Source organism: Parasteatoda tepidariorum, chromosome 5, assembly GCF_982258835.1.
Source record: "Parasteatoda tepidariorum strain Cologne lab strain chromosome 5, Ptep-v5.0, whole genome shotgun sequence".
Taxonomy (NCBI): domain Eukaryota; kingdom Metazoa; phylum Arthropoda; class Arachnida; order Araneae; family Theridiidae; genus Parasteatoda; species Parasteatoda tepidariorum.
In genome coordinates this window covers 32,288,962-32,315,090 of record NC_141759.1, presented here as the reverse complement: position 1 = coordinate 32,315,090, position 26,129 = coordinate 32,288,962, and the positions used below count along the sequence as shown (strand labels likewise).

Sequence of the window (26,129 nt, the reverse complement as noted above, 5' to 3'; positions counted from 1 at the left end):
ATTTTCCAGGAATGTTTCCCAGGTAGATTTAAAGGCATCCATATTATCAATATGTCTCTTACTTTCAAGGCAGCCTGGACTTTAATTCACCCCTTCCTATCCGAGAAATTAAAGAAACGAGTAAGTATTTTCTTGATTGGATTTATTAATAAATTATTCACATATTAAACAAACACTCATCATATTCTTGAATTTTATAACACTTTTATTTTGTTAAGTAACAGTTAACCTTTAATTCCACAAGCAATTAAAAACTTCAGAATAATTTCTAAACAGCAACAGCAACACCATTTTTTTTAACTGAGATGGCTGCTTTGTTTAAGTAATTTGTTCGAGTTTTCAGAAGTAATCGAAAATGATAATAAAGTTTGATGATGGAGTCGTGGTGGCTCTGCGGATAGAGCACTTGCCTCCCAGACATGTGCTTGAAAACTTTCTTTTCGATTTTTTAGATCCTGAGAAATTTTTTCGATCGTCTCCCAATGAGGTAACGCGGGTTCGAATCCCAGCGATGGCTGGTAGATATGAATTCCTCACCGGTCTCTCAACGACCACAGTACTTACGTAGAATGTCCTCAGCGGTAGACGTAGCATGGTTTTCAGTTCTCTTTCCGTCAAGCTAACCGTGGGAGGTTTTCGTTGTTTTTCTCTAAATGTAACGCAAACGCGGGTTAAATCCATCAAAAAATTTCCACGCAGGCAAATTTCTCCTAATACTTGTTCCAGGAAATCAATAAGTTTCAATAAGTTTCCTTATCTTCTGGATTAGGTTTTAAATTGCATTGGGTCAGATGTTCAACGACGGTTATTGAAATATGAAATAAATTAAAGTTTGATAAGAGCCATGGAAAGGGAGCGCACTCTTACCAATGAGATGACCCGGATTCGAGTTCCAGCGATGGCTGGTTGATATGTATTCTGCTCCCAGCTCGCATCGACCACAGTGCTGATATTAAATGTCCTTAAGTGTTAGGTAGATCATGGGTTAGGATCATTTTGCCATCGGGCTAACCGTGGCAGGTTTTCATAGTTTTCCCCTCTATGTAAGCAAATGTTGGTTACTTCCATCAAAAAGCCCTCAATGAAGGGTATAGTTTGAGCTAATTCTTTATCCAACAGTTCTTCGTCTTTTGGGTTGGATACAAAAATTACAAGACTACGGAGTTGAACAGTGATAGTCGTAAACTCAGAATTGGACCGGCTGTTCGAAGCCAGTTATAAAATATTATAAAGTTTGATTGAGGCACGGTGGATCAGGGGAAAGAGTTTTCGCCTCCCATTCAAGTCGCCAAATCCAACGGTGCCTGGTTGATACGAATTCTGACCACAACCATATTAACCACATTACTGATGTGAAATATATTTAGTGGTAGACGGCTCATGGATCAGAATCCTCTTGCAGCCGGTATATCCGCGGAAAATATTCGTGGTTTTCCTCTCCGTGTAATGCAAATAGTTCCATCAAAAAAATTCTTCCATTTAGACTAATTTCTCCCAATACTTGATTCATGAGTTCCCTTGTCATCTGAATTGGGTTCAAAATTGCAAGACTTCGGAGTTAAACATTAAATGTCGTGAACTCAGAATAGGGTCAGCTGTTCAACGTCTATCATAAAAGAAAAATATAAAATGTACTCTGATAGAGTACTCAATTTTTTAAACTGCTTTGTATAATCATATTTTTGTTTAAATAGGTTTTGGAAGTAACTAAAAAAATAAATTTTTAAAAAAAATCAAATAATCAAAATTTTTATAATGTATTATTATTTTATAATTTTTATAATTATTTTATAGTTTTATTTAAGTGTAATGGAATTGATTTTAAAAACACCAATGGCTATTTGAATAGATGTACCACAGTCTATTGTCTTATTTGGAACTAGGCGACTTCTATTATTAAGAAATATTTGTAAGATTCGGATTTAACTTATTATTATGATACATTCCAATCTAAAGAACCTTATTCGAGTAATTTCGAGGAATACTTAAATTTATCAAGGTTTCCTTAAATTATTATCGATGCATATGTTTTGAAATATGACTTATTTAAATGAATTTTTAAGATGAATAATTTAAAATATTTTAAACTATCAATAATTTTAATTTCACTTAATTGTTAAGTGTAATGGAATTGATTTTATAAACACCATTTTAATTCATTCTTTTTATTGTGTGCAAATCTATTAATTTGAGCATTTTGAAACAAATTGAAACATTCTTTCAATTTCCAATCTCAAAATTAAAAGTTTATTTCAGACTAGTAAAATTATTACTTTATAAATTCTATAATTTGTAAAGCGAAATGTTTAAAATAAAAAATAATTGCTTATATTGACACATTATGTTGAAACATTACATGTTTGATATGAAAGTAATTAATTTCAATCCAAGTTTGCTGAATTGTTTGCATTGAAACTAGCCATTTTGAGAGCACATCAAATAAATATAATCAAAATTTACATTAAAGTTCTTATATTAAACTTTATATTATTAAATTTATATTAAACTTATATTAAAGTTTTGTAATGCATTTTTATCGGCATTTGCTAATAGTCTGAATTCTACATTTTTGAACAGTAAATATTGTAAAGTTTTAAATTACAAACAATAAAAACTAAGTTTGTGAAATTCCTAATGTGAAGGTATTGACTTTTGAGGTACAAATAAAAGTTTGAAAATGAAAAATAGTAATAAATTATAACTTAAAGAGGTGGTTCATAAATATCAGGAAAAGAATGATTCTAGAACAATATAAAGGGTAATAATCCACATGAAATATCTCAAAAATGACAAAATATTATATAAATCATATGAAAGAATGCTGGAGGAGAAAGAAAAACACTGCTAACTGAATTTTACTTAGGAAACTAAGTTGTATCACCAAATTAAAATTAGTTTTAAAACTCTTCAATAGATGGCGATGCTAAAGAAGCTATAAAATAAGAAATAACATATTATATTTTCTGCATGCCAGACATACGAACTGAAACTATTTTCACAAATATGCGTAAATGTTGTCCTCAAACTATTGCAATACTGTAACTGCAAGTAGTGAAAAATTTGAAAAACATTTAATTAGCTTTCAAAGCTGGTGATGCCATTTATTGAAAAAATTTTTAACTAATTTTCAATAGCGCTGCTAAAAATAGATCTAGTGTCTTAAGCAGAATGTAGCAAATAGCACATTACCATGTCATTTCTTGTCTTTTTTTTACTAATTGATTTTTTGAAACGTTTATCATTTTTGAAACTCCCGATTGCTGCAAGCTACTCATTAACAGTGAGCAGTAAATTTGCTTCCACCTTAATACGATGTTAAACGAAACTATGTTTATGTTCTAGTCTCATCTTGGAAACGTGCAATTAATTTTAAGTAGCACAATAATATATGATGAAATTTAACACCATATATAGACTTCAGAATTCTAAGGATTAATTGTAATGTTCTGGCACATATTAATGATTAACTAATTAGTTTATGATGACGAAATGATATAAGATTTAGTTACGGTAGGTTAAATTATCTCTGAACAACGTCTTATAAATTTAATAACTATTATGCTATCTTATTTCTTTAAAAACATTTTCATATATTAATGAGGAATTTATTACTTAATAAATTACTAAAGGCATTATGTACCTATAAGGGCGTTAATCATGGCAACGTAAATTCTCTAATAGTAACCATTAACAACCTTTTATTAAATATTATTTTATCTCATTTCTTTAGAATCATTTTTAAATATTAATGCTTAAAAATCATTTTCCTATAGTTTATTTTTCATCAAAATATGGAAGAACTTACTGACTATTTCCCAGTGTGCCTACTCCCTACTGACTTCGGCGGCCAATTGCAAGATTATGATTGCACACCATGGTTAAAAAATGCTTTGCAAGAAGAGCACTTAGAAAAACTAGCCAATTAAAGGTGCAGGTCACTATTATTAAATGTTTATAAGCTATATTAGCTTCTATATGATCAATGCATGGTTATCAAGATGTCTCTTTCTTCCATTTTATTATGGTTGAGGATTTTCTCCATGGCTTTTGATCAAGTTTCATTTTTATTGAAACATTGTACAGTTACTTTATTGATTGATTTACTGGACATACTTTTTGCTTGTACATTATGTATACTTGTAAACTTTTTACTTTTTATATGTTTAAGTTATGAATAAATGTTCCTATTCTCTGTCTCTAAAGATATTTTTTCTTTTATGTAACTTTTTTGAGACATTATTTTGAAAACATTATTTCAGGAATAACTCAAAAAGCAGCAAAAACAGAAAATAGTAAATAATCCGTGCAGCATCTAAAACTTCAAGAAAGAAAAATATCTCCAAAAGAGTGCGCACAAAAATACAAATTTGAATTGAATCGCTGATCTACCTGCCAGCGTCACCAGGGGGTACTACCATGTCATCAATACGGAAAAATACCACAAACAACCGTAAGTCCCAAAAAAAACTCACCGGCGGTGGTACACTGGTGATATGGCGCAATCCTAAGCGAAAACCAAAACGCGGATTAACAATGTCCCAAAAAGAGTGATAAGTAAGAAACAGAAAGCAAGTCAGATGAAAATTATTTTACCACCGAACGCAGAAACTGCTCCCACACTGACGACACGGTTGTGCCCTTCTGATGAAGCTGTCAGTCAGTGCTTCCATTTTTGTGCTCTTTATTTTGTGGATATTATTCTTTTGTAAAGCATTAAATGCTGTTTTCGGATTATTCACAATTTCCTGTTATTGCTGCTTTTTGGATTATTTCCACTAGAATGTTTTTATTGAATTCATATCAAGTAATAACTTATCTTGATTTATATTTTTCAACTGCTCTTCTAGTTATAACATTAGCAGCCTGGAGCTGTGGTAATATATGTGTAATTTTCCTTTTTTCTTCAATTTTCATTCTTGTTTCAAATATATATATATATATTGTATGCGGCTTACAATCAGATATGACTTCCATGTTGATTAATGGAAAATTATATGAATAATGTTATTAAAAATATATACAACAGTATTAATTATTATTAGTATTAATTTCATTTAAGAATTCACCAGTAATTTATTTAGAATCTTTTGTTTTATTTTATACACCACATATTTAGCTTACTCATATTAATGTTGGTTTCTTGTAAAAAGATGCAAGCTCTGGATGATGACCTGATACAAATTGCTCGAAAAACTTGAGCTTTAATAAAAATATTCACAAGATTTAAAGTTAGAATTAAAGTAAAATTCCAATTCATCAGTGACCCCGCTAAAGTTGACTGACATTGACTCGGAGCCAGGAAATATTCGAACTGCACTATATTTCACAAGATTCTGACAAGATGCCATTTCGAGTCGAATGGTGTATGTTTTAGAGTCATCTTCTTGATACGTGCGCAGCTTGGCAAGAGAGACTGGTGCAAAAAGGGTATGACATCGATTTCGTGAGTACCAGACAAAACATTGATAGATGTTTGTTTTTTTTGTGCATAATTTTTGGGCTTTTTATGTCATTTTATTATAATTTTCAATTTTTTTTTAAACATTTCTGAATTGAAATTCAGTTTCGAGGGTTCAGTTCCGAATGTATACCCATTTAAATGAAAACTGCGGTATAAGTTTTCGCTAAATTCAAGCTCGTACATAAACCGATGCTAAAAAAAATCACATCCATTACCATCTAATTGGAGATAATGGTTTCTTGTTTGGGACGTCATAGTCGAGTATTTGCTATTACATTTCTAACACCACTTATTAATGCGCTCAAAATAATACAGCTTGCATTTAAATAAGATATCGCTTCCACTACAATACAACAGCTAATATTGCCAGTCTCTTAACATTGAGCAGCGGTGTTTCAGGAGATAGAGCACTCACCTATCAATGAGTTGATCCAGTTTCGAATTCTGCATCTGGCACGCACCGACCACAGTGCTAACGTAAAATATTCCGAGTGGTAAGCAGATCTTGGGCTAGAGTCCCCTTCCTCTCGAGCTAACCGTAGGAGGTTTTCGTATTTTTTCTCACCGTGTAACGCAAATGTGGGTTAGTTCCATCAAAAAATCCTCCACAAAGAATATTTTGTCAATATGCTTGATACAGGAGTTCCCTTCTCTACTGGGCTGGGTTTTCATATTAAATGTGTGCGAAGTTTAACATTGTTAGTCATAAACTTAGAATTGAAACGAATGCTCAAAGCCGGTGATAAAGCAAATTTCCATAGCATTTTTTAGTGATAAATTGCTTTTTAATACTTTTTTACTATTTCTACAATTTTTTAGCGAAGTTTATTAAAATCTGAACGAGTTATAGCAGTGGAATTATTTTAGGCTGCATTCTGCATCGAGTTTTTGGTCATTGCACTACCAATACTGTAAGAAAATTTAATGCATGACTGCAAGATGACATTAAATGAACTTTTCTCTGAAGCCTAATCTGGTTTTGAAGCAACTTGCAATTTTAAGCTTGTACATTAATTGAAAGATTACAAAAACTGTAATTAAGAAAAAAGCCATAAGAGATCTGAAATTTACAGAAAAAAATTTAGCAAAATAACATACTCCATTGAGCAACTGCAGAAAAACAATTACCAAAGTAACTGTTATAAGCAAGAGAATATATTTTATTATATATTATAAGAACATATATGTGTTGAACTGTATTATAGTTAAAATTTGCTTCAAATTTAATATGGTGCTAAATTAAACCAAATTATCTTTCATTTTATCGTTAACTTTATTGACAATATGTTACAATGTAACACCTTGTTAAAGTTACTGCAAATTTGTACAGTATTGTTGTTCTTGGTACTGATGTCGTGATTGAACATTAAACCAATGTTTTTGAGAGTTGAGTTGATGAGTTTTGAGAGAGGGTAAATAATAACTGGAGTAGCTGCTCCATAAAAATTTATTTTATTTAAAAATAAATTCTAATACTCAAAACTAATGGGTTTTTTTCTTAAAATTGCAATACTATCTAAATGGCTTGAATATATTTAAAAAACCAAACTAGTTTATAAAAAATATTAGCAAAAATCATGTTGAAACCTTAATTTTCTAAAACTCGGATTAGTATTAAGACTTGAACTTAACTTTTTTAAACTCGGGTTAGTATTAAGACTGGAACTGCAGTCGCCGATGCAAATTATTTCAGTGATGCACCTGAAGTTGATTAGAATCTTATTGTGGTTGTTAACCGTTGGAAGTTTATGCGACTTTTTTTTCTTCGTTCAATTCAAATGAATGTTAGTTACACCAAGGAATGTTTATCTTGATATTTTAGTCCTGAACTGCCATGTGCGAAGGTATTGCTACATATGGAAACAGGATATTAATTCATGAAACTAAAAAATATTCAGTTACTCTTATTTAGCACAAAAATATGTCAGTGTTTACTTAAAATATTAGTTAAATAAATTTTATCCTTGGTAACAAGTTATAAAACCTAAAAAAGTGGAAAATTAGGAGGAAAACAGTTCTATTTTTTTTAAAAAAAAGCAAAGAAATCTTTGTTTTATAGCCAAAACTGCTTTATATAAAACACGTGTTTAGATCGACACCCTTCCAAGTTCTTCATTTCTTACAAAAATAATTCACCACGTGTTGGAAACTCTCGGCCTAGAATTATGACTATCGTCTGAAATCAAGAAGTTAATGTCAAGCTTTTAATCTAGAAAACATACACAAAAAATGTTTGTGTACGGAAGTAAAAATAGGACAAGACTCGTAGTTCTTCCACTTTTTCCTTACCTCAAGGCGAGAAGTCACTTGATCCCTTTAAGTGAAAGTGAGTTTTGTGGTATTCAAGCTCATCTTGTTAAAACAACAATGGCGATTACGATGATTAATATTGTCTGGAATAAATCGATAACTTAATTTTCATCGTTTAATTGATGGTAAGTGTTCTTATTTTAAGAATATATCAGTTTTTTTTAATATTCATGAAATAACGATGGATTTAAATTCAATTCTTCTAAAAGGGAACAATTTTTTTTGTGTAATTAAGAAGCTAAATTCCAATCTTAATCAGTGAAATCAATTAAATGATAATTTTAAGTAAAAATGAGTTTGCAGTAGTGAATCGTGTCTTGTTAAAACAATGGCTATTCCCCTGATTAGTTTAGTATGGAATAAATCACTAACTTTGTTTTCCTCCTTAACTGAAAATAAGTTGTTGTATTTTTAATGTTTCAGTTTTCTGTTCGGAAACTAAGGTAAAAATTAAATTCTGCTATAAATGAACAAATATCTTTCTTAAATTTAAAAACTATTTTTCAATTGTCCCGTAAAATGATCTATTTAAGCAAAAATGAGTTCATAATATTTAATCTTATTTTGTTAAAACTACAAAGGCGATCCCTTTATTAAGCCAGAATGAAATAAATCAGTAACTGTTTACATCGTATTGTAAGCTAAGTAATTATGTTATAAATACTTCAGTGTTCAGTTCATAAAATAAAGGTTAAAATTAAATTCTGCTGAAATAATGAACACATAATTGTGTTAAATTAAAATAACCAGTATCTTTCAGTTTTAATTTAGTTTCATATTTTTAAAGAAATATTCGTTGTACCTAATTTAAATAAACTGGAAACTTAAAATTTCTCACACTTCAAAGAGCATTGCATATATTTATTATTATATACGTTTTACTTTTGTATTTCAGAAATAAAAATCTGAGTTTGACAAGGAATAATTTTAAAAATTTAACTTTTATATGATTATTCATTAATTTCAAGTTTCCGACAATTATTTTGTGATTTAATTCTATAGTGAGAAAAAAAATTACAAACTCTTGCTTGTAATTTTAATTTTTAAATATATGTAGATTTGAATTAAGTAATAAAAAATATGCAATTTTCTAATAATATTTTGATAAGAAAAATATGCTGCAAGGAAGTTAAAATAAAATAGCCATATGATCTTAGCTTATTATTAAAGCCCGGATTTTGATGGCATTTGCATTTTTGGACATTTTTACATTTACTTTACATTTCAAATTATCAAAAAACATGTAATAATCCAATGTACTTCTGATATTTAGTAATATTATGAGATGGAAGTTGTTATATCCATTACAGTTTCTATACAAAATAAAAATATTTTGGTGTCAATATATTTTCCTTTTTTTTTGTTATTTTAGGATATAAAACATATTTTTCAAACTTTAATGAACGTAGAACAAGTATTGCATCGCTTCATATTTTTTAAATGACTCATAATAATTTTAAAGACCAAAATATTTTTCTAATTCAATATTTTTACTTTATTTAAGGCATTTTTTGCGCAATTTTTGCATTTTTAAGAACATTTTTGGCCCTTTTTAAGGTCATTTTTTGCATTTTTTAGTGGAGGTTAAAACTCTATGATTTCGAGATAAATGGTATGATTGAGGTTATGCTGTTAGCATTGCATTCCCATCAGACAAGCTGGTTGTAGTTGATCTGAAGACTTGTAAATTTAAAGTCCTGTCAGGTGCTGATTAACCCCTTGACGCAGCTAGGACACCTGTGTCCCTTTTATATAATCTTTTCTAACTTTCTGATAAACAAGCAAAAATATATTTTGGTATATTTTAATTATAAAAACTTTCTAATAGTAACTAAAAAATCTGTTAAATTCGAAGAATTATTTTTTTTTTAAGATATAAAATCTAAAAATAGTAATTTGAAGAAAAAAAATCATTAATACACAAAAAGTTACTAATAATTAATTTTGAAAATTAAAAAAATTTCTATGAATAGTTGTAATATGAGTAATTTATTGATGAATGATTTAATATAACTGGAAATTTGAAACTTTATTGTTTGGAAGTAAGTCTTGTTTAGTAGATTTTACCTCTAAAGCAGAAAAAGGCACCGGTGTGTCATGCTGTTTTTTAGTACCATAAATTATTAAAATGCTAACTTTTACAACATTTTTGTCCTATTTTGATCAAAATTAATACAAAATGACGTAAAAACGTATGAAAAATACGTTTAATAAAAATTTTGAGTCCAAGGTATAAAGTGCATGCGATTACAATCAAGAAACTTAACCAACAATTTTTGTACATTAACCATCAAGCAAACGCTAATGTTAAACCACCTAGTTTTATGTATTTAAAAAAAGAAACTTTTTTTTTACATCATTAGCATCTTTATTCGTTTTTCTTGATCTAAAAATTGCAATAGTTAGAAAAAACAAAAACAAAAAACCTCATGATTTATTTTTGATAAAGGGAAACCTAAAAATAAGCTTACTTCATCAATTATCATTTTTAAACTTGTAAATAGTTACATAATAACTAAATAGGTGGCATTAATAAGAGAGGTTATTAGGTAAACAACGCGAACTATGGCAGATATGTGTAATTCTTTACACAAAGATAAGTGATAAGAAAAAGTAAACATTAAAGCTTTAACTTTTATCGATTTAAATGACGATTTGCAAAAACTTACGAGGTAAATGGCTCGCATGATATGTCAGTCACTTACATAAAAATCATCATGAATAATTTTAACTCATTTGCTCTGAGAGTGGTCAAGTATTGAAAAGAATTCGCATTTTGTAAGTTTCGTTTTATTGTAATATTGTTTTAATATTGATTAATGAAATATTATTACAAGATAATCGTACAAAAACAAATGTGCTTAGAATTACTAATATATACTAGTAATACGTATAATATTGTTTATTATCTATTATCGTATATAGTTGTCTATTATCGAAAAGTATTCAAATTTTGAACGTTTCATTTCATTGCAATCTTTTTTTAAATATCATTCAATGAAATATTTCCGTAATATAATCATAAGGAAACAAAAATAATGTTTAGACTTACTAATATGCAAAAAGTATTGCACAATTTTATTCCTAACTAAATTGTTTTAAGACAACATTTGAATGATTTCAAACATTCTAACTTGATTTTTGATCTAATTATGATGCAGATATGAATTTAGAAAGTTTCACAAGCAACAACTAAGTGATTATTGCATTGAAAAAAAACCTTATTTTGCATGATTTTATTGACAATATTTCTTATAAAAATAAAGATATTTATGATAAAAATCCCTGAATATATAAAAATTGTCTGATATATCATTTCCAACACAAAATTAGATAGCAAAAAATAAAATAGCTTTTAAACTTTAAAAATAAGTCAAAGGTAAAACATTTTAAGTTAATTGTGATAGTTTTCAATCAAATGAAATGTGTTTTATTCTTTATAAAATTCAATTTCATAATTTATTGACATGAAATTAACTTAGATATTTTAATGTTTATTGATTTGTACAAAAAAGTAAATAAAACTAAAAAAAAAACACATTTATCACCAAAATTCTTTTGTAACTGTTTTTAATAAGGCTAAGGTTTTAAGTGAATTTATTTTAAACAGGTTCGAACTATGAGTTTTAATTTCATCAACAGTGATGAAAAATAATTGTTTTTAAATATCAAGTCCTTATTGTTTTTTTTTAAATAAATACATTCCTAAAAACAAAAATTCAGTTTCCATTTATTTAATTGTCTTGACAAGCTCGATGCTTTTATTCATTTGTCGTACAATGACGATAATACTTTTTCTCCTCGATATAGAGAATGCTTCTTTATATGAAACAAATAGAGTGTTATGCAATAAAATGACGGAGAATATTTAAACTGTTAAGATGAATAATAAATATTTTTAGAAATGGAATATACGCATATTGAAAGAGCTGATAAAGCTGAAAGAGAATGAAAGAGCTGAAGGAATGTTGTTTTAACGTTATTCTATGCATTTAAAATTTAAAAAATGCTTCATTCAAATCCATGCTTGTGCAATTACAAGAATGCTTCTTGACGTGAAATTTGATATTTTTTTGAAAAATAACTTGAATAATAACTTTGAAACTTCCTGAAACTCATAACTTTAAATCTTGACCAAAGAATACGTGTTCTTTGAAGAATCTTTGTTCGCCAAGCTTTATATAATAACTTCTCCCCCTAAGTCCTGCTTTACTGACTCAACGTGGTGGGACAGTGTTCCTGGGTGGAATGGGCGAAGTACGTCGGGAGATTATTCTCCTGGTAGGGCCACCCAAGGCGTGAAGGCCATTCCAATTTGCCCAGCTAAAAGATCTGCAGGCATGAGGCAAAGTCAGACTTCAACTTTTGGTGCCTCAAGGTCTTGGACCTCCTCAAGCTGCATCTCTAGCCCTTTACCATGACTCAACAAAATAAAAGCTATGATACTGCCTCGTCCGTCGCGCAGGATAAAAAGAGGCGCGTTCGGAGTGTTAGTAGAGGCCTCCATCCGAAAAGTAAACGGCCCTTGCCAGACTTAGAAGCGGACACACTCAATCCTAACGTCACGTTGCGGGCCTTAAAGTCTATCCACCCTGCCTTAAGTGCAATCTGAACCAGTCTGCTCCTGCCCACATCCTATCGTGTATTGGCTGCCAGAAGAGCCACCTGAGGTCTCCAACCCTTAGTAGAGGCCTCCGTCCGAAAAGTAAACGGCGCTTGCCAGACTTAGAAACGGACACACTCAATCCTAACGTCACGTTGCGGGCCTTAAAGTCTATCCACCCTGCCTTAAGTGCAATGTGAACCAGTCTGCTCCTGCCCACATCCTATCGTGTATTGGCTGCCAGAAAAGCCTCCTGGGGTCTCCAACCCTTAGTAGAGGCCTCCGTCCGAAAGTAAACGGCGCTTGCCAGACTTAGAAGCGGACACACTCAATCCTAACGTCACGTTGCGGGCCTTAAAGTCTATCCACCCTGCCTTAAGTGCAATGTGAACCAGTCTGCTCCTGCCCACATCGTATCGTGTATTGGCTGCCAGAAGATCCACCTGGGGTCTCCAACCCTTAGTAGAGGCCTCCGTCCGAAAAGTAAACGGCGCTTGCCAGACTTAGAAGCGGACACACTCAATCCTAACGTCACGTTGCGGGCCTTAAAGTCTATCCACTCTGCCTTAAGTAAAATGTGAACCAGTCTGCTCCTGCCCACATCCTATCGTGTATTGGCTGCCAGAAGAGCCACCTGGGGTCTCCAACCCTTAGTAGAGGCCTCCATCCGAAAAGTAAACGGCGCTTGCCAGACTTAGAAGTGGACACACTCAATCCTAACGTCACGTTGCGGGCCTTAAAGTCTATCCACCCTGCCTTAAGTGCAATGTGAACCAGTCTGCTCCTGCCCACATCGTATCGTGTATTGGCTGCCAGAAGATCCACCAGGGGTCTCCAACCCTTAGTAGAGGCCTCCGTCCGAAAGTAAACGGTACTTGCCAGACTTAGAAGCGGACACACTCAATCCTAACGTCACGTTGCGGGCCTTAAAGTCTATCCACCCTGCCTTAAGTGCAATGTGAACCAGTCTGCTCCTGCCCACATCCTATCGTGTATTGGCTGCCAGAAGAGCCATCTGGGGTCTCCAACCCTTAGTAGAGGCCTCCGTCCGAAAGTAAACGGCGCTTGCCAGACTTAGAAGCGGACACACTCAATCCTAACGTCACGTTGCGGGCCTTAAAGTCTATCCACCCTGCCTTAAGTGCAATGTGAACCAGTCTGCTCCTGCCCACATCCTATCGTGTATTGGCTGCCAGAAGAGCCACCTGGGGTCTCCAACCCTTAGTAGAGGCCTCCGTCCGAAAAGTAAACGGCGCTTGCCAGACTTAGAAGCGGACACACTCAATCCTAACGTCACGTTGCGGGCCTTAAAATCTATCCACCCTGCCTTAAGTGCAATGTGAACCAGTCTGCTCCTGCCCACATCCTATCGTGTATTGGCTGCCAGAAGAGCCACCTGGGGTCTCCAACCCTTAGTAGAGGCCTCCGTCCGAAAAGTAAACGGCGCTTGCCAGACTTAGAAGCGGACACACTCAATCCTAACGTCACGTTGCGGGCCTTAAAGTCTATCCACCCTGCCTTAAGTGCAATGTGAACCAGTCTGCTCCTGCCCACATCCTATCGTGTATTGGCTGCCAGAAAAGCCTCCTGGGGTCTCCAACCCTTAGTAGAGGCCTCCGTCCGAAAGTAAACGGCGCTTGCCAGACTTAGAAGCGGACACACTCAATCCTAACGTCACGTTGCGGGCCTTAAAGTCTATCCACCCTGCCTTAAGTGCAATGTGAACCAGTCTGCTCCTGCCCACATCGTATCGTGTATTGGCTGCCAGAAGATCCACCTGGGGTCTCCAACCCTTAGTAGAGGCCTCCGTCCGAAAAGTAAACGGCGCTTGCCAGACTTAGAAGCGGACACACTCAATCCTAACGTCACGTTGCGGGCCTTAAAGTCTATCCACCCTGCCTTAAGTGCAATATGAACCAGTCTGCTCCTGCCCACATCCTATCGTGTGTTGGCTGCCAGAAGAGCCACCTAGTCTCCAACCCTGCTGCAATAGTACATAGCTTTGGGAGCTTTTTGGATGAGTTCATGGACTTGATTTAATGCTTCTGTTGGTCAAGTAGGCATAAGCAACAACAACATAACTTTGAAAAATAACTAAAAAAATAACTTCTTTTTTTAGTTTCTAAATATTTTACAAGATTTATCAATTTTTTTCTTAATTTCATACTGATTTATTACCATGACATTTCTCATTAACAATTATATACGTAATTTTTCATCCCAAAATAAAATATAAAACGTCTCTTAAAAGAAAGCTAATACACTTACTAGAATGTTCCTCGATGTGAAATTTAATATTTTGTTTTAAAATAACTAAGCGAGATTTTTTCTTATATTTTTTTGTGTCTAAATATTTTAAGAGGTTTATAAAAAAAAATTCTTAGTTTCCTATTGATTTAGAACCATGAAATAGCTTATTAACAATTATATACTTCAAAACAGAAAATTAAACGTCCCTTTAAAAATAATACATTGTCTTTTCTAGTAAATTTATTCCCCCAGTTAATTTTCCTGAGTTAATTTATTTTTTCTTTAATTCTTTTTTGTCTCTTTTTTATGTTATATCACTGGCTATATATTTAGATACATATGTTATAGATTTAGACTATTTCATTGGCTGTTAACTTTGAAAAATTATATGAAAGCATAAATTTTAAAAGTATAAATATTAATATTTTAAAAGATGTTAATATTTTAAAAGATGCTTTATATTGTGTCTTTGCTTTTTAAATTAAATATTATTCCGTCATGTTTAACTTTGGAACAAAACAAGAAATGTTTTTGTTATTTAAATTGAGCCATTTAAGATTTAGAAACATTTCATACCAATTATTACTGTTTAATGCCACTGCAAATTTTTTATCTTAAATTAAGCATCGAGTTTCCAATTAGATTCAAATATTTTTATGCGTGTACTTTGTTTTATATAAATTTCTTTATCTATCAATGCTTGTGAAAGAAATTTCTTAAAAATCACGAGTACTGATTTTTTTGTTGTTGTTTATTCTGATGTATTGCGTTCTTTCTATTCAATTTTATCAGTTAACTCAATAATATAAAATCAATGGACTCAGTTTCAATGTCAACATACCTCATAAACAACGCGGGCTAATCGTCACAAGTAGACTAAGATTAGACAGGTAAAACATTTCTGTATAAATTAAAAGTTCATGAAATAGTACCTAACATTTAACATAATTTGTTTAAAGAAAGATTCATCGGTAAATTGTATCATTTTTAACTTCTTGCGCTAATTTGTTGGTTTTTACTTATTAAAATGTACATTAGTATAATTATTTAATTCTTAAATGTGTGGTTGTGTTTTTTTAAACTTCTTCCACTGTTCTATTGGTATTTTTTTTTATATTAAAAAGTACACTAGTGTTTATTATTAGTTAATTAAATCTAAAATTTAACGGTTAGTTGTATATTTAACATCTTACAATGCTTTGTTAGAATTTTTTATTTCAAAATTATTTTATTAAAATTATATTATTATTCTAATTTATTTTATTAAAAATTATCTCGGCAATTTATTTAATTTTTACATTTAATGGCTTTTACTCGTTAAAAATTTACAAGAGTATTTATTACTAATTTTTTAATTCTTAATTTATCAGTTTGTTTTGCATTTCTTACATTCTTATTTCTTTTTCTTTTGTTAGGAATTTTTATTCAAAAAGTCCAATCGTATTACTTTTTAATTATTTAATTTTGAAATTTATCAGTAAGTTGTGTAATTGTCTACTTCTTACACATTTTTTTTTGACAATTTCTCATTTCCAAATATAAAATCAATAATTCTTATATATTTAATTATTAAATTCATCAACGAGATTTTAATAGTTAACTTAGTTACATTGTTCTGTTTGCTTTTACTATCAATCAAAATTATTCATTTTTAATTATTTAATTCGAAAATTTATCGGGAAGTTAGAGAATTGATAATTTCTGACGTTGTTCCAATTGCTTTTTCTCCTCAAAATTAATTAAATTCTTATTTATTTACTTCTGAAATGTATTATTAAGGCATGCAATTAGTGAATTTTTACATTGTTTTATTTACATTTTTTTTATAATCCATGTTGAGGTTTGAGTTCGAGATTAGTTAGATAGTTTGAGTTTCCTGTGCTGGCAACATCTTATTGTTTTTATATTCTTTTTGATGTAAATAAAAGTTAAGTTTTCAGTTTGTTCTACGTGACTTTCAGTCTGATTTGCTCTCAACAAAATCCAACATTTGGTGCCGAAATAACTCGGTGAGTCATACTGAACTTGTTATAATTACTTTCGTCAAAAATCTGAATTGGAATGGCTACCGGTAGTGAAAAACTTGTAATATTTAAACGCAAACGAACAACGCTACGTACCGCCATTACGAAACTAACGACGAAATTGAACGATGCTGCTAGTACACAAACTGAAAAAGAATACAACATTGAACGTTTACAAGATAAAATTAAAGAATTAACCTTGGCAGACGATGAAATACATAATTTTTTAAATGATGAAGAATATCAGGAAGACATAATAGAATGCGAAAGATACACAGAATATGCTCATTTGGCGTTATTTAATTTCAAAAGAACAACAAATCGGAACACGAATTCAATTTCTGAAACATCGCCAACAGCTGCCAATATAAATAATTTTTCAGCTTCGCCTTCAAATGTTACAGTAAAGTTGCCTACAATAAAAATAAATACGTTTTACGGCGAAATTGAAGAATTCCATAGTTTTTGGGAGCGTTTTGAAAACTGTATCGACAAAAACGAAAGTTTATCGCTGATTGACAAGCATGTTTTTTTGCGGGGATATTTAGATGGAGAAGCAAAACGAATAGTTGATGGAATTAATATAACTGCAGAAACATATGCAACAACAAAGAATATTTTGAAATCGAAATATGGCGATAAAGATAAAATAATACAGGCTCATCTCGATTATTTAGAAAACCTAAAACCTGTCAAAAATCACTCTCCAGCAGCAGTAAATGAGTTATATATTGATTGTAATCGAAGAATACAGGCTTTAGATGCTTTAGGAGAAAAAACTCAATCATATGGAAGAATTTTGGCTCCTAAAATACTTCGTGCTTTTCCTCATGAAATCTGTCGTAACTGGATTGTACATGCCAAACGTGAAAATTTTGGTGAAAGCGATATTTCAAAATTAATGAAATTTTTATCAGAAGAGGTCGAGGGATCAATTACTGCAAGTAATATTAAAGGTTCACTTGCTCCAGACTATCCTATTAAATCCTCCTTAGAAAATTTTAGCGTGAATTCTAAATCAGTTACCAAAAGTAAAATAATGTCACCCTTTTGTCCTTTCTGTGAAACTGTCGGACATTGGCCTCAACAGTGCAATGTTGTAACGGACATAGACGTGCGCATACAGAAATTGAAGACTAGTAATAGATGTTTTTTGTGCACTAACCGAGGACATAACAAAAAAAATTGCCCTCGTAGAGAAAAATTTGTCTGTTCCAAATGCAAGAGAAAACACCATACATCAATATGCAAACCTCTAACCAATGAGCAGCCTGCGGCTACATCTACAAACAAAATTGATGTATCGTCTTCCAATTTCGTTCATTTGCAAACTGCACGAGTTTTCATAACTGGGCCCACTGGCATTACAAAACTGACACGTTGTCTATTGGATGGTGGAAGTCAATCTAGTTTCGTTTCTTCTAATCTTGTGGATACTTTAAAACTTCCAGTAATTTCAACCAGACATTTGGACATTCAAGCCTTTGAATCCCCAGCTAATGTTGGCTACATGCGAAGACAAGTCAAATTTCAGTTATCAAGTATCTGGGACAAATCTAAAGTTAATGTTACTGCATTTGAAAGCTCCAACAAATATGCATCACACCTACCTTCATCAACGGATGTTTCACTCTTTGCTAAAAACAAGCGAATGAAATTTGCTGATCCAGATGATTCATTGTCGAACTTACCAATTGAGATTTTAATCGGTGCAGATTACTACTGGATTGTTATGAATTCTGAAGCTCCAGTCAGGTTGTCGGATTCTCTGGCCTTGGTCCCATCAAATTTTGGTTGGGTACTTAGTGGAACTCGATCACACGCAACAGTTTCCTTCATTTCAACGGTTCATAATGTTGATGTGGATACTTCAACTCAGGAATTAGATAATGTGGTACGAAATTTCTGGAACTTAGAGAGCATTGGCATACAACCAACACAAGAAAAAATAAGTCCTCACAACTCTGAACTCTTAACGAACTTTCATCAATCTTTTGAAATCATCGATGGTAGAAGAGTTGTAAATTTGCCTTGGAAACCAGGAGTTCAACTTTCGTCGAACAATTATGAAGTCGCAATTCAACGATTTAAATCTTTAACAAGGAAAATGCATGCAAATTCAGAATTCAAAGAAAAATATTTTGAGCACATGCAAGATTACATTGATAAAAAACACGTTGAAGTTGTCTCAGAAACACATAATGAGGAACGTTTATTTTACTTGCCCCATCACGCAGTAAAGAAAATCACAAATGGAGAAACTAAGTGGCGTATAGTTTTTGATGCATCTTCACATTCTCCAGGTCACCCATCTTTGAACGACGCTCTTGAAGTAGGACCAAATCTTCTTCCCGATATCTTAGCCACATTGTTGAGATTTCGACTTTCTAAAATAGCAATCACTAGTGATGGGCGACAAGCATTTCTGCAGCTGATTCTAGCAGAAGAAGACAGAGATGCAACACGATTTATTTGGTACAATACTACATATACTCCTGATGGGAGACTCCGCACTGAAGATAAAATTGTAACCTATCGATTCACACGTCTTCCATTTGGACTCGTCTCTAGTCCATTTTTATTAGCAGCTTCTCTTCGCGAATTGGCTACAAAACACAAACAAGCATATCCTACAGCAACTAGACACATTGAGAATAACACCTATATGGATGATTTTGTTACGGGAACGTCTACGGATACTGAAGCTCTGATTCTTTACCAAGAACTGCAGCAACTTACATCACTTATTAGCCTACCATTAGACAAATGGACTACAAATTCTAAGATTTTGAAAGATATGTGGAAACAAGAAAACGTCTCGTTTAAGGATATCACGCAAGTCTTGGGTGTTAAATGGGACACTAACAGTGATGTTTTTCAAATTGATGTGCAGACAAAAATTGTTCAAGCATGTAAAGAACCAGTAACAAAACGCTTACTACTGAAGTTGATGTCAAAGTTTTACGATCCTCTAGGCTTGTTTGCTCCAGTTACAGTAGTTGTGAAGATATTGTTTCAAGATACATGGCTTAGTGGTATTCAGTGGGATGAACTATTACCTCCATCTGTAGCACAGCAGTGGCACAAGTGGATAAATGAATTACACTATCTGAATGAAATATGCATCCCAAGATGGATTGGCTTTTCCGAAAATTCCGACGTTACCATACATGTGTTTTGCGACGCTTCGGAACGTGCATATGGTGCTTGCTTGTACGCGCGTCACGCAGATGATATTTCTACAGAGATCCATCTCATTTGCAGTCGAAATAAACTAGCCCCATTCAAAAGGGTCACCCTTCCGAGACTTGAATTGTTAGCTGCACTACTAGGAGCTCGCCTACTCCAATATTTTTGCAAGGAAACGAACATGAATTCTTACACTGCAATACTATGGAGCGATTCTACTGTAGCTTTAAGTTGGATAAAGGGAAATCCTAACCAGTGGAAAACATTTGTCTGCAACAGAACAACAGAAATCCTTCAAAACACTACTTCAGCACAATGGCGCCACTGTCCCGGTACAGATAACCCAGCGAATTATCTTACTCGTGGTACCTTTCCATCACAGTTATCGATTTTAGAATCTTGGTGGCACGGTCCGAAATGGCTGAAACATGATCCAGAAACTTGGCCTATCAAAGTTTTATCTACACGTACACAGCCTTTAGTTGACGCTAAATCACGAAAAACCAAATTTCAATCCTCCTACGTTGCAACTACAGAACCCATCATAGACATATCTCGTTATAGTTCTTATACGAAACTTCTTCGTGTGACTGCCTGGATACTACGTTTTGTATACAACTGTAAGACACAGCAACGCATAACTCATGAACTGAGTTGTAATGAAATAGAGAAAGCTAAAAACTATTGGATACAAACTGTACAGAATCAATGTTTCTCAGCTGAAATAAATGCCTTAAAAGATAAACTTCCCCTGCTGAAAAAATCCAAAATTTCCTGTTTCAATCCCTTTCTTGAAGATAATTATTTGCGCCTTGGGGGAAGGCTGCAATTTTCAAACATTTCTTCTGACACGCGACACCCTTTATTGCTCGATGGTAAACACTATTTTGTCCACCTTTTGATCCAGCATACACACATACGACTTCACCATTTAGGTGTGCGTATAATCCTGTCCGAGTTACGTTCAACTTTCTGGATTTTAAGAGGACGTCAAGCTATAAAGCAAGTTATTCACAAATGCCTACCTTGCAAGCTGTTCAAAGCGAAATGCGGAAAACAAATCGAAGCTTCTTTACCTCCTGAAAGAGTTGTACCTTCTGCTCCATTTACTACCACAGGAATTGATTTTGCTGGACCCGTGAATATTCGATGTTTGAAATCAAGAGACACAGCCTACATAACACTATTTACTTGCGCAACAACACGTGCATTACACATCGAACTTGTGTCGGATCTTACCACAAATTTCTTTTCATGTAATGGATCTTCAGACAAATTTCTTTTGGCACTACAACGTTTTGTTGGCCGCAGAGGACTCCCACACACAATCTATACCGACAATGCTACCACTTTTCATGCAGCAAATAAGGACTTGATTCTGCTATGGCAAGTTCTGTCATCAGCTAAAACTCAGCAATATTATGCCCAAAATGGCATAACTTGGAAATTTATCGCCCCACGAGCGGCTTGGTGGGGAGGCTGGTGGGAGCGCCCAATAGGAGTTGCATGTGGAAGAAAGCTAGAGTGGTGAACTTGCATGAAGGACGAGATGGAAAAATAAGATCCTGTGAGCTGAGAGTTAATGGTCACAATATAACCCGTCCGGTAGCTCTGGTCATCCCCCTCGAGGTCGACCAGGGTGGGGAGGATGTTGAGGTTTGAGTTCGAGATTAGTTAGATAGTTTGAGTTTCCTGTGCTGGCAACATCTTATTGTTTTTATATTCTTTTTGATGTAAATAAAAGTTAAGTTTTCAGTTTGTTCTACGTGACTTTCAGTCTGATTTGCTCTCAACAAAATCCAACAATCCATACTATAATGTTTATTTCTTATAAATATTCAAATTGTGAGAATGTTGCAATTTTTAATCTGTCGATAAATAATTATAAACATTAAATTAAAGTCATTAAAAAATATAACTGAACAGTTTTAAGATAACCTAAATTTATATCTCGTTACATATATTTCCTTTTCTTTTTATTCAAATTATAGCATATTTCATCAACATTCAAATATTATAATTTTTGTCAAAATTTATATTTAAACATTTTATACAAGTTATATCGTTCTTTTCGAACATATTTTGACGTTTAACGATATTTTGACGTTTGACGACGATATTTTGACGATAATGAGACGTTTTGAAGTATATTGAAATATAAATTAACGAAAGCTATATAAATGTATTTAAAATATTTTGAAATTAAATTGTCTGAATTATTTATAATGGGATTTTTATCTGCTTCCTATTTTTATTTTTATATATTCCGCAATACTTTTTGGCCAAAGTATTTTTAATGGTTTCAATATTACTTTTATTATACTTATTTCAAAAATTAAATTTTTAGTGGTATAAAAAAAGCGTAGTGAAGCTTATATATGATTTACTGAAACTTATTGTTGTCTAAGTTATGATTTTTAAACTAATCCTACCTAGATTATAGTTAATGAAGAATTTAGATGTAAGAATTGAAACTATATGAATTTATTCGGAAAAAAAACCATTTTACCAAAAACCATTCGAGCGAAACCCTTTTACTTACTAGCAGGAATTTCGCCTTATTAGAAAGCTTAATCAATTTATATTAATTATACAATTTATTTATGATAATTATTAGAGAGAATCTAATTTATCAATACTTAATAAATTTTGGAGGTTGTTCTTGTCCGAAAACAATTAAGATTAATTTTTACTATTTAAAAATGAATAATATTAGTTCTCTTTAAAATGTAAAAGTAATATACCTAAATCTGGAATAGAATACAAAAAAAAAAACTTAATTTTACTTTTAGCTTAAATTTGACAGATGCTAAAGTTCTGAATACTTTTTCCTACTTAATTAATTTCGCACCTTTTTCAATTGTAAAACGTTTTACATCAAAAAGTGAAAAGAACATTTTAGGAAATTTAGAGTACGCATATTTCAAATTTTTCACTTTAAATTGCCTTTAAAGATTTAAAATTTCATTTTAAATTTTAATATACATATTTTGTAAAAAAAAACAAGTAAAAAAACGATATTCAATTTAAAATTAGACATTTGTGAGAGTCAACATCAAATAAATTTGAGGATAAATTAAGGTTCGGATAAGTTTGATAAAAGTAAATCTAACATTTTTAATATTATTCAGGAATAAAAAATTAAATATTAATATTTTAACTCGCAGAAATTTTGCGATGTACAGTTGCCTATTCGTTAGAACGGTGCAAAAAATGAAAAGAATGTATACATTTAAAAAAAAAAAGAAATTTCAAAAACATTTTCTTTTTGTATTTAAATACTATAATAGCCTACAGAACATTAAAATAAAACTTTCAACTGAAACAATACTTGAGTTGTTTTATTAATTTGAAAGCAAATATGCAAATAAAGTAGAAATTCTTAAATTTAGATTGAATATTCTTATCATAACAAAACTTCCGGTAATTTAAATCAGGGTCAATGCATTGAATTCCATTGTCTTTCTCACCTTGCTTCTTATCTCTTTAGTTTCACTGGCATTCTTGTCCTTTTTACACATTAGAAAATACCCTGATAATTTTCAGGTATTTTTGAACTAAAATTGTTGCTAGATAACTAAAGATGTTTCGAATAAAGATGTTTACTTTGATTTTATCTCAAAACTACGTCACAAATTCAATGAAATGTTGTTATTAAGATTATTAGGATCAGTCTTTATTTTTTTCCACAACATTCTGAAAAAGTAATATTGGGAATGCAAAATAATGTTTACATTTCTTAAGAAAAAAAACGTTTATCACAGTATTTCAAAGTTCAAAAGGTGCCGGATTGTTTTTCAACAGTTTTTCTCATCTATAACTTTGATATCATGTGAAATACTCCCGGATAATTTATCTTTATTCTGTAAATATCAGACTCATAAGATGTCGAATCTTTGATTCTGCAGGTGACTAGAGTCCTTTCAATAATTTTGAAAAGGTTATAGAGCCTTAATAATTTTACACAAAACCAAAAAATACAAAGGATTTTACATAAAAACATTATTGTAAAACCGTTGAGCTGTAATAAAGAAAAGGGAAAAAAAGGAAAGAAAAACAAATGAAGGTGAAAATCTTGTTTTGATTTGAAAATCAAAACATATTTCAGGATGTTTTTGATCTCATATTTCTAGTACATTCTCTAACTCACAATAATAAAGTTTAAGGAAAAAAAATTCTAAAGATCTAATTTTTAATTTAAGAGAAGTGATTGCTATAGCAAACGATTTTAAATATGATAGCTATCTTTATCTTATTTAAAATCGTTTGCGACTTTCAAAACATTGTCATGATTACATCAAACAACAATTTTAGTAGCTCTGTAACAACCATCAATATTTGAAAATTGTCAAATACATTTTTTTCATTGTTTTTACAATCATGTAGTTATTTTTAAGTACAATAGCGCTTCATAATATTTTTCTTTGAAAAATATGAGCCAGGCAATATATTGAATGCTTACGTACCTCACTAATTCGTAATTAGTGGATAAATTTTATTATTGAAGGAAAATATATTAGTGGGTTCCGCACCCTTCTGTCTAACAATCGCAAACCCCGAAGATTACTGCTCAATGCTGCTTGTTTTGCGAGCAAATTTCCATTTGCTCTCAGGGAAATTACTTCTGCTTGAAATGAGTATTAATGTTTGTAAACATAAATGATTAGAGAAACTATCTTAAGAGAAAAGCGCTTGCTGCCCTTTTACTGAAAATCAGCATCAAAAAAACATATTTTCCTCAGATTTCATTGCTATCTATATCTATATATTTCTCTCACACTGCGACAAAAAAAAGCCTCATTACAACTCCCCGAATGGCAACGCTAGAAAATCGACCAATGATTGCCGCTAAAAATGTCACATGCCAAATCTAGCTGAGATGGCTCAACATATAGCGCTTTTAAAAACGGAAACTAAAATAACCAGAGAGAGCATAAGCTAGGCAGAAGTGAGTAGTCTTTGTGGATAGATCTCTATTTTAGTATTTTGTCGAAAGCGCTTTTTTTTCACGAATTTATATGTTACGAATTTATTTGACGATTTTTGATTTATAACACGAATTTATTTGTTTTACTAGAATTTATTTGTTTATGCAGGTTTTTCCAATGCAATTCACTTATTTCAATTTTTAATAGACTTAATTATAGCCAAAATTTCAACCTTTTTAAAGAGATATCAATTTTAGAAAATTTTTTCTTAAGATTTTATACTATAACACATTTCTAATAGGTTTAATGAATTACATGTCATTTATTTGAATTCACATTTATTTTAATGTCTTAGTATTTACTAAAAAGATGTAATTTTTTTAAAAAAAAGTTTTATATGGATTTGAATGACTGTTTTGAATTCTTAGAATTTTGTGCATTTGCAATGTACTTAAGTTAGTAGCGAGCGAAGCGAGCCTGGTTTGCGAAGCAAACCATACAAGATTGCGTAGCAATTTTCGGGGGTTGGCGAGCGTTAGCGAGCAGGGGGAGCAGCCCACTAGTTATTACTATTATTTGCTTTATAAACCCAAAAGATTTTTCAAAATTTCGCAAAGATTTCAAAATGATTCTCAAAGCTATATTTTACCACAGTACAATTTTTCTAAGCTAAAATTGCAAAAGGAATATCATTTACCAAAAGTAAATTAAAATCGCTTTCGGGTTACAGTTTTTGATATTAACTTAAACTTTGCAGTTTATTTGGAATTTTTTAAAATAAGGAAAAGATGCGGATGTAAAAGGAAGAAAATAAAGATTTAAAAGAAAGCGTTGGCATTATATTAATATTAACCATTTTATATTCTATGATTTTTTCATTCGAATAATTTTTTTTTTTTTTCATTGGAACTAGAATTATTTTTCATGCGTCTTTGCAATTTTCACTAACGATACTTTTCAGTAATTTCATAATTTCAGGTCCTTGTTTTTGTTTTTTTAGATTGCGCTTAAAACTGTACGATTTTACTTTCGAAAAAATAAACATTTATAGACTGTATTTTGTAAAGAATTTTCTATATAGCTTCAGATTATTTAATGCTAATTTACAAAATTAGGAAAGTGAGTCTTAAACTTCATTAAATTATACTTTTTTCAAACACTTTTAATGAATTTGCAATACAAACTAAGCACACCGAACAAAAAATTAGTCACTTGGAGAAATCCTGGAAAACATCATTTAATAGAAAATAACACCGCCTTTGGATTCGATAACAGCCTGGAATTGGTTAGGAAGTGAGTCCACGAGATTTTGGAGGTACATCGAATCCAGTTCAAGCCACTCGCTAAGGATTTGATCGCGAAAA

At 31.8% G+C, this 26,129-nt stretch overlaps 3 protein-coding genes across 7 annotated transcripts in view; all 3 read left to right on the top strand.

The window, feature by feature from the left end:
- LOC107440956 (clavesin-2) overlaps positions 1-4,202 on the top strand; it is a 60,950-nt gene extending 56,748 nt beyond the window's left edge. For both annotated transcript variants that reach the window (XM_043048377.2, XM_071185138.2), the window contains 2 exons: positions 10-120; positions 3,774-4,202. In XM_043048377.2, the coding sequence (XP_042904311.1) occupies positions 10-120; positions 3,774-3,926 (264 nt within the window). In that variant the 3' untranslated portion in view covers positions 3,927-4,202. The remainder of the gene's footprint in view (positions 1-9; positions 121-3,773) is intronic.
- Positions 4,203-7,690: 3,488 nt separating this feature from the next.
- On the top strand, positions 7,691-21,368 carry LOC147808908 (uncharacterized). The gene is made up of 4 exons (XM_087162730.1): positions 7,691-7,787; positions 11,912-12,149; positions 17,846-18,657; positions 18,886-21,368. Exons 1-4 carry the CDS (start codon positions 7,691-7,693, stop codon positions 21,366-21,368), a joined length of 3,630 nt encoding a protein of 1,209 aa, XP_087018856.1.
- The window catches only part of LOC107440947 (alpha-tocopherol transfer protein-like), a 48,576-nt gene continuing 30,209 nt past the window's right edge, over positions 7,763-26,129 (top strand). The window contains exon 1 of one of the 4 annotated variants that reach the window (XM_016054045.4): positions 7,763-7,896. The gene's annotated coding sequence lies outside the window, so the exon portion shown is untranslated. Of the gene's footprint in view, positions 7,897-10,331; positions 10,550-15,376; positions 15,596-26,129 lie in introns of those variants that run through there. The other 3 variants (XM_016054043.4, XM_021144225.4, XM_071184912.2) reach the window with 3 other exon arrangements.

Excerpts from the sequence above, each read along its gene's own strand:
- LOC147808908 (XM_087162730.1), top strand. The coding sequence starts at position 7,691 with ATGTTTGTGTACGGAAGTAAAAATAGGACAAGACTCGTAGTTCTTCCA. Across the intron at positions 7,788-11,911 it reads CTTGATCCCTTTAAGTGAAA|AATACGTGTTCTTTGAAGAA; the intron begins GTGAGTTTTGTG and ends TCTTGACCAAAG. Across the intron at positions 18,658-18,885 it reads ATCTTTTGAAATCATCGATG|TAAAGAAAATCACAAATGGA; the intron begins GTAGAAGAGTTG and ends CCCATCACGCAG.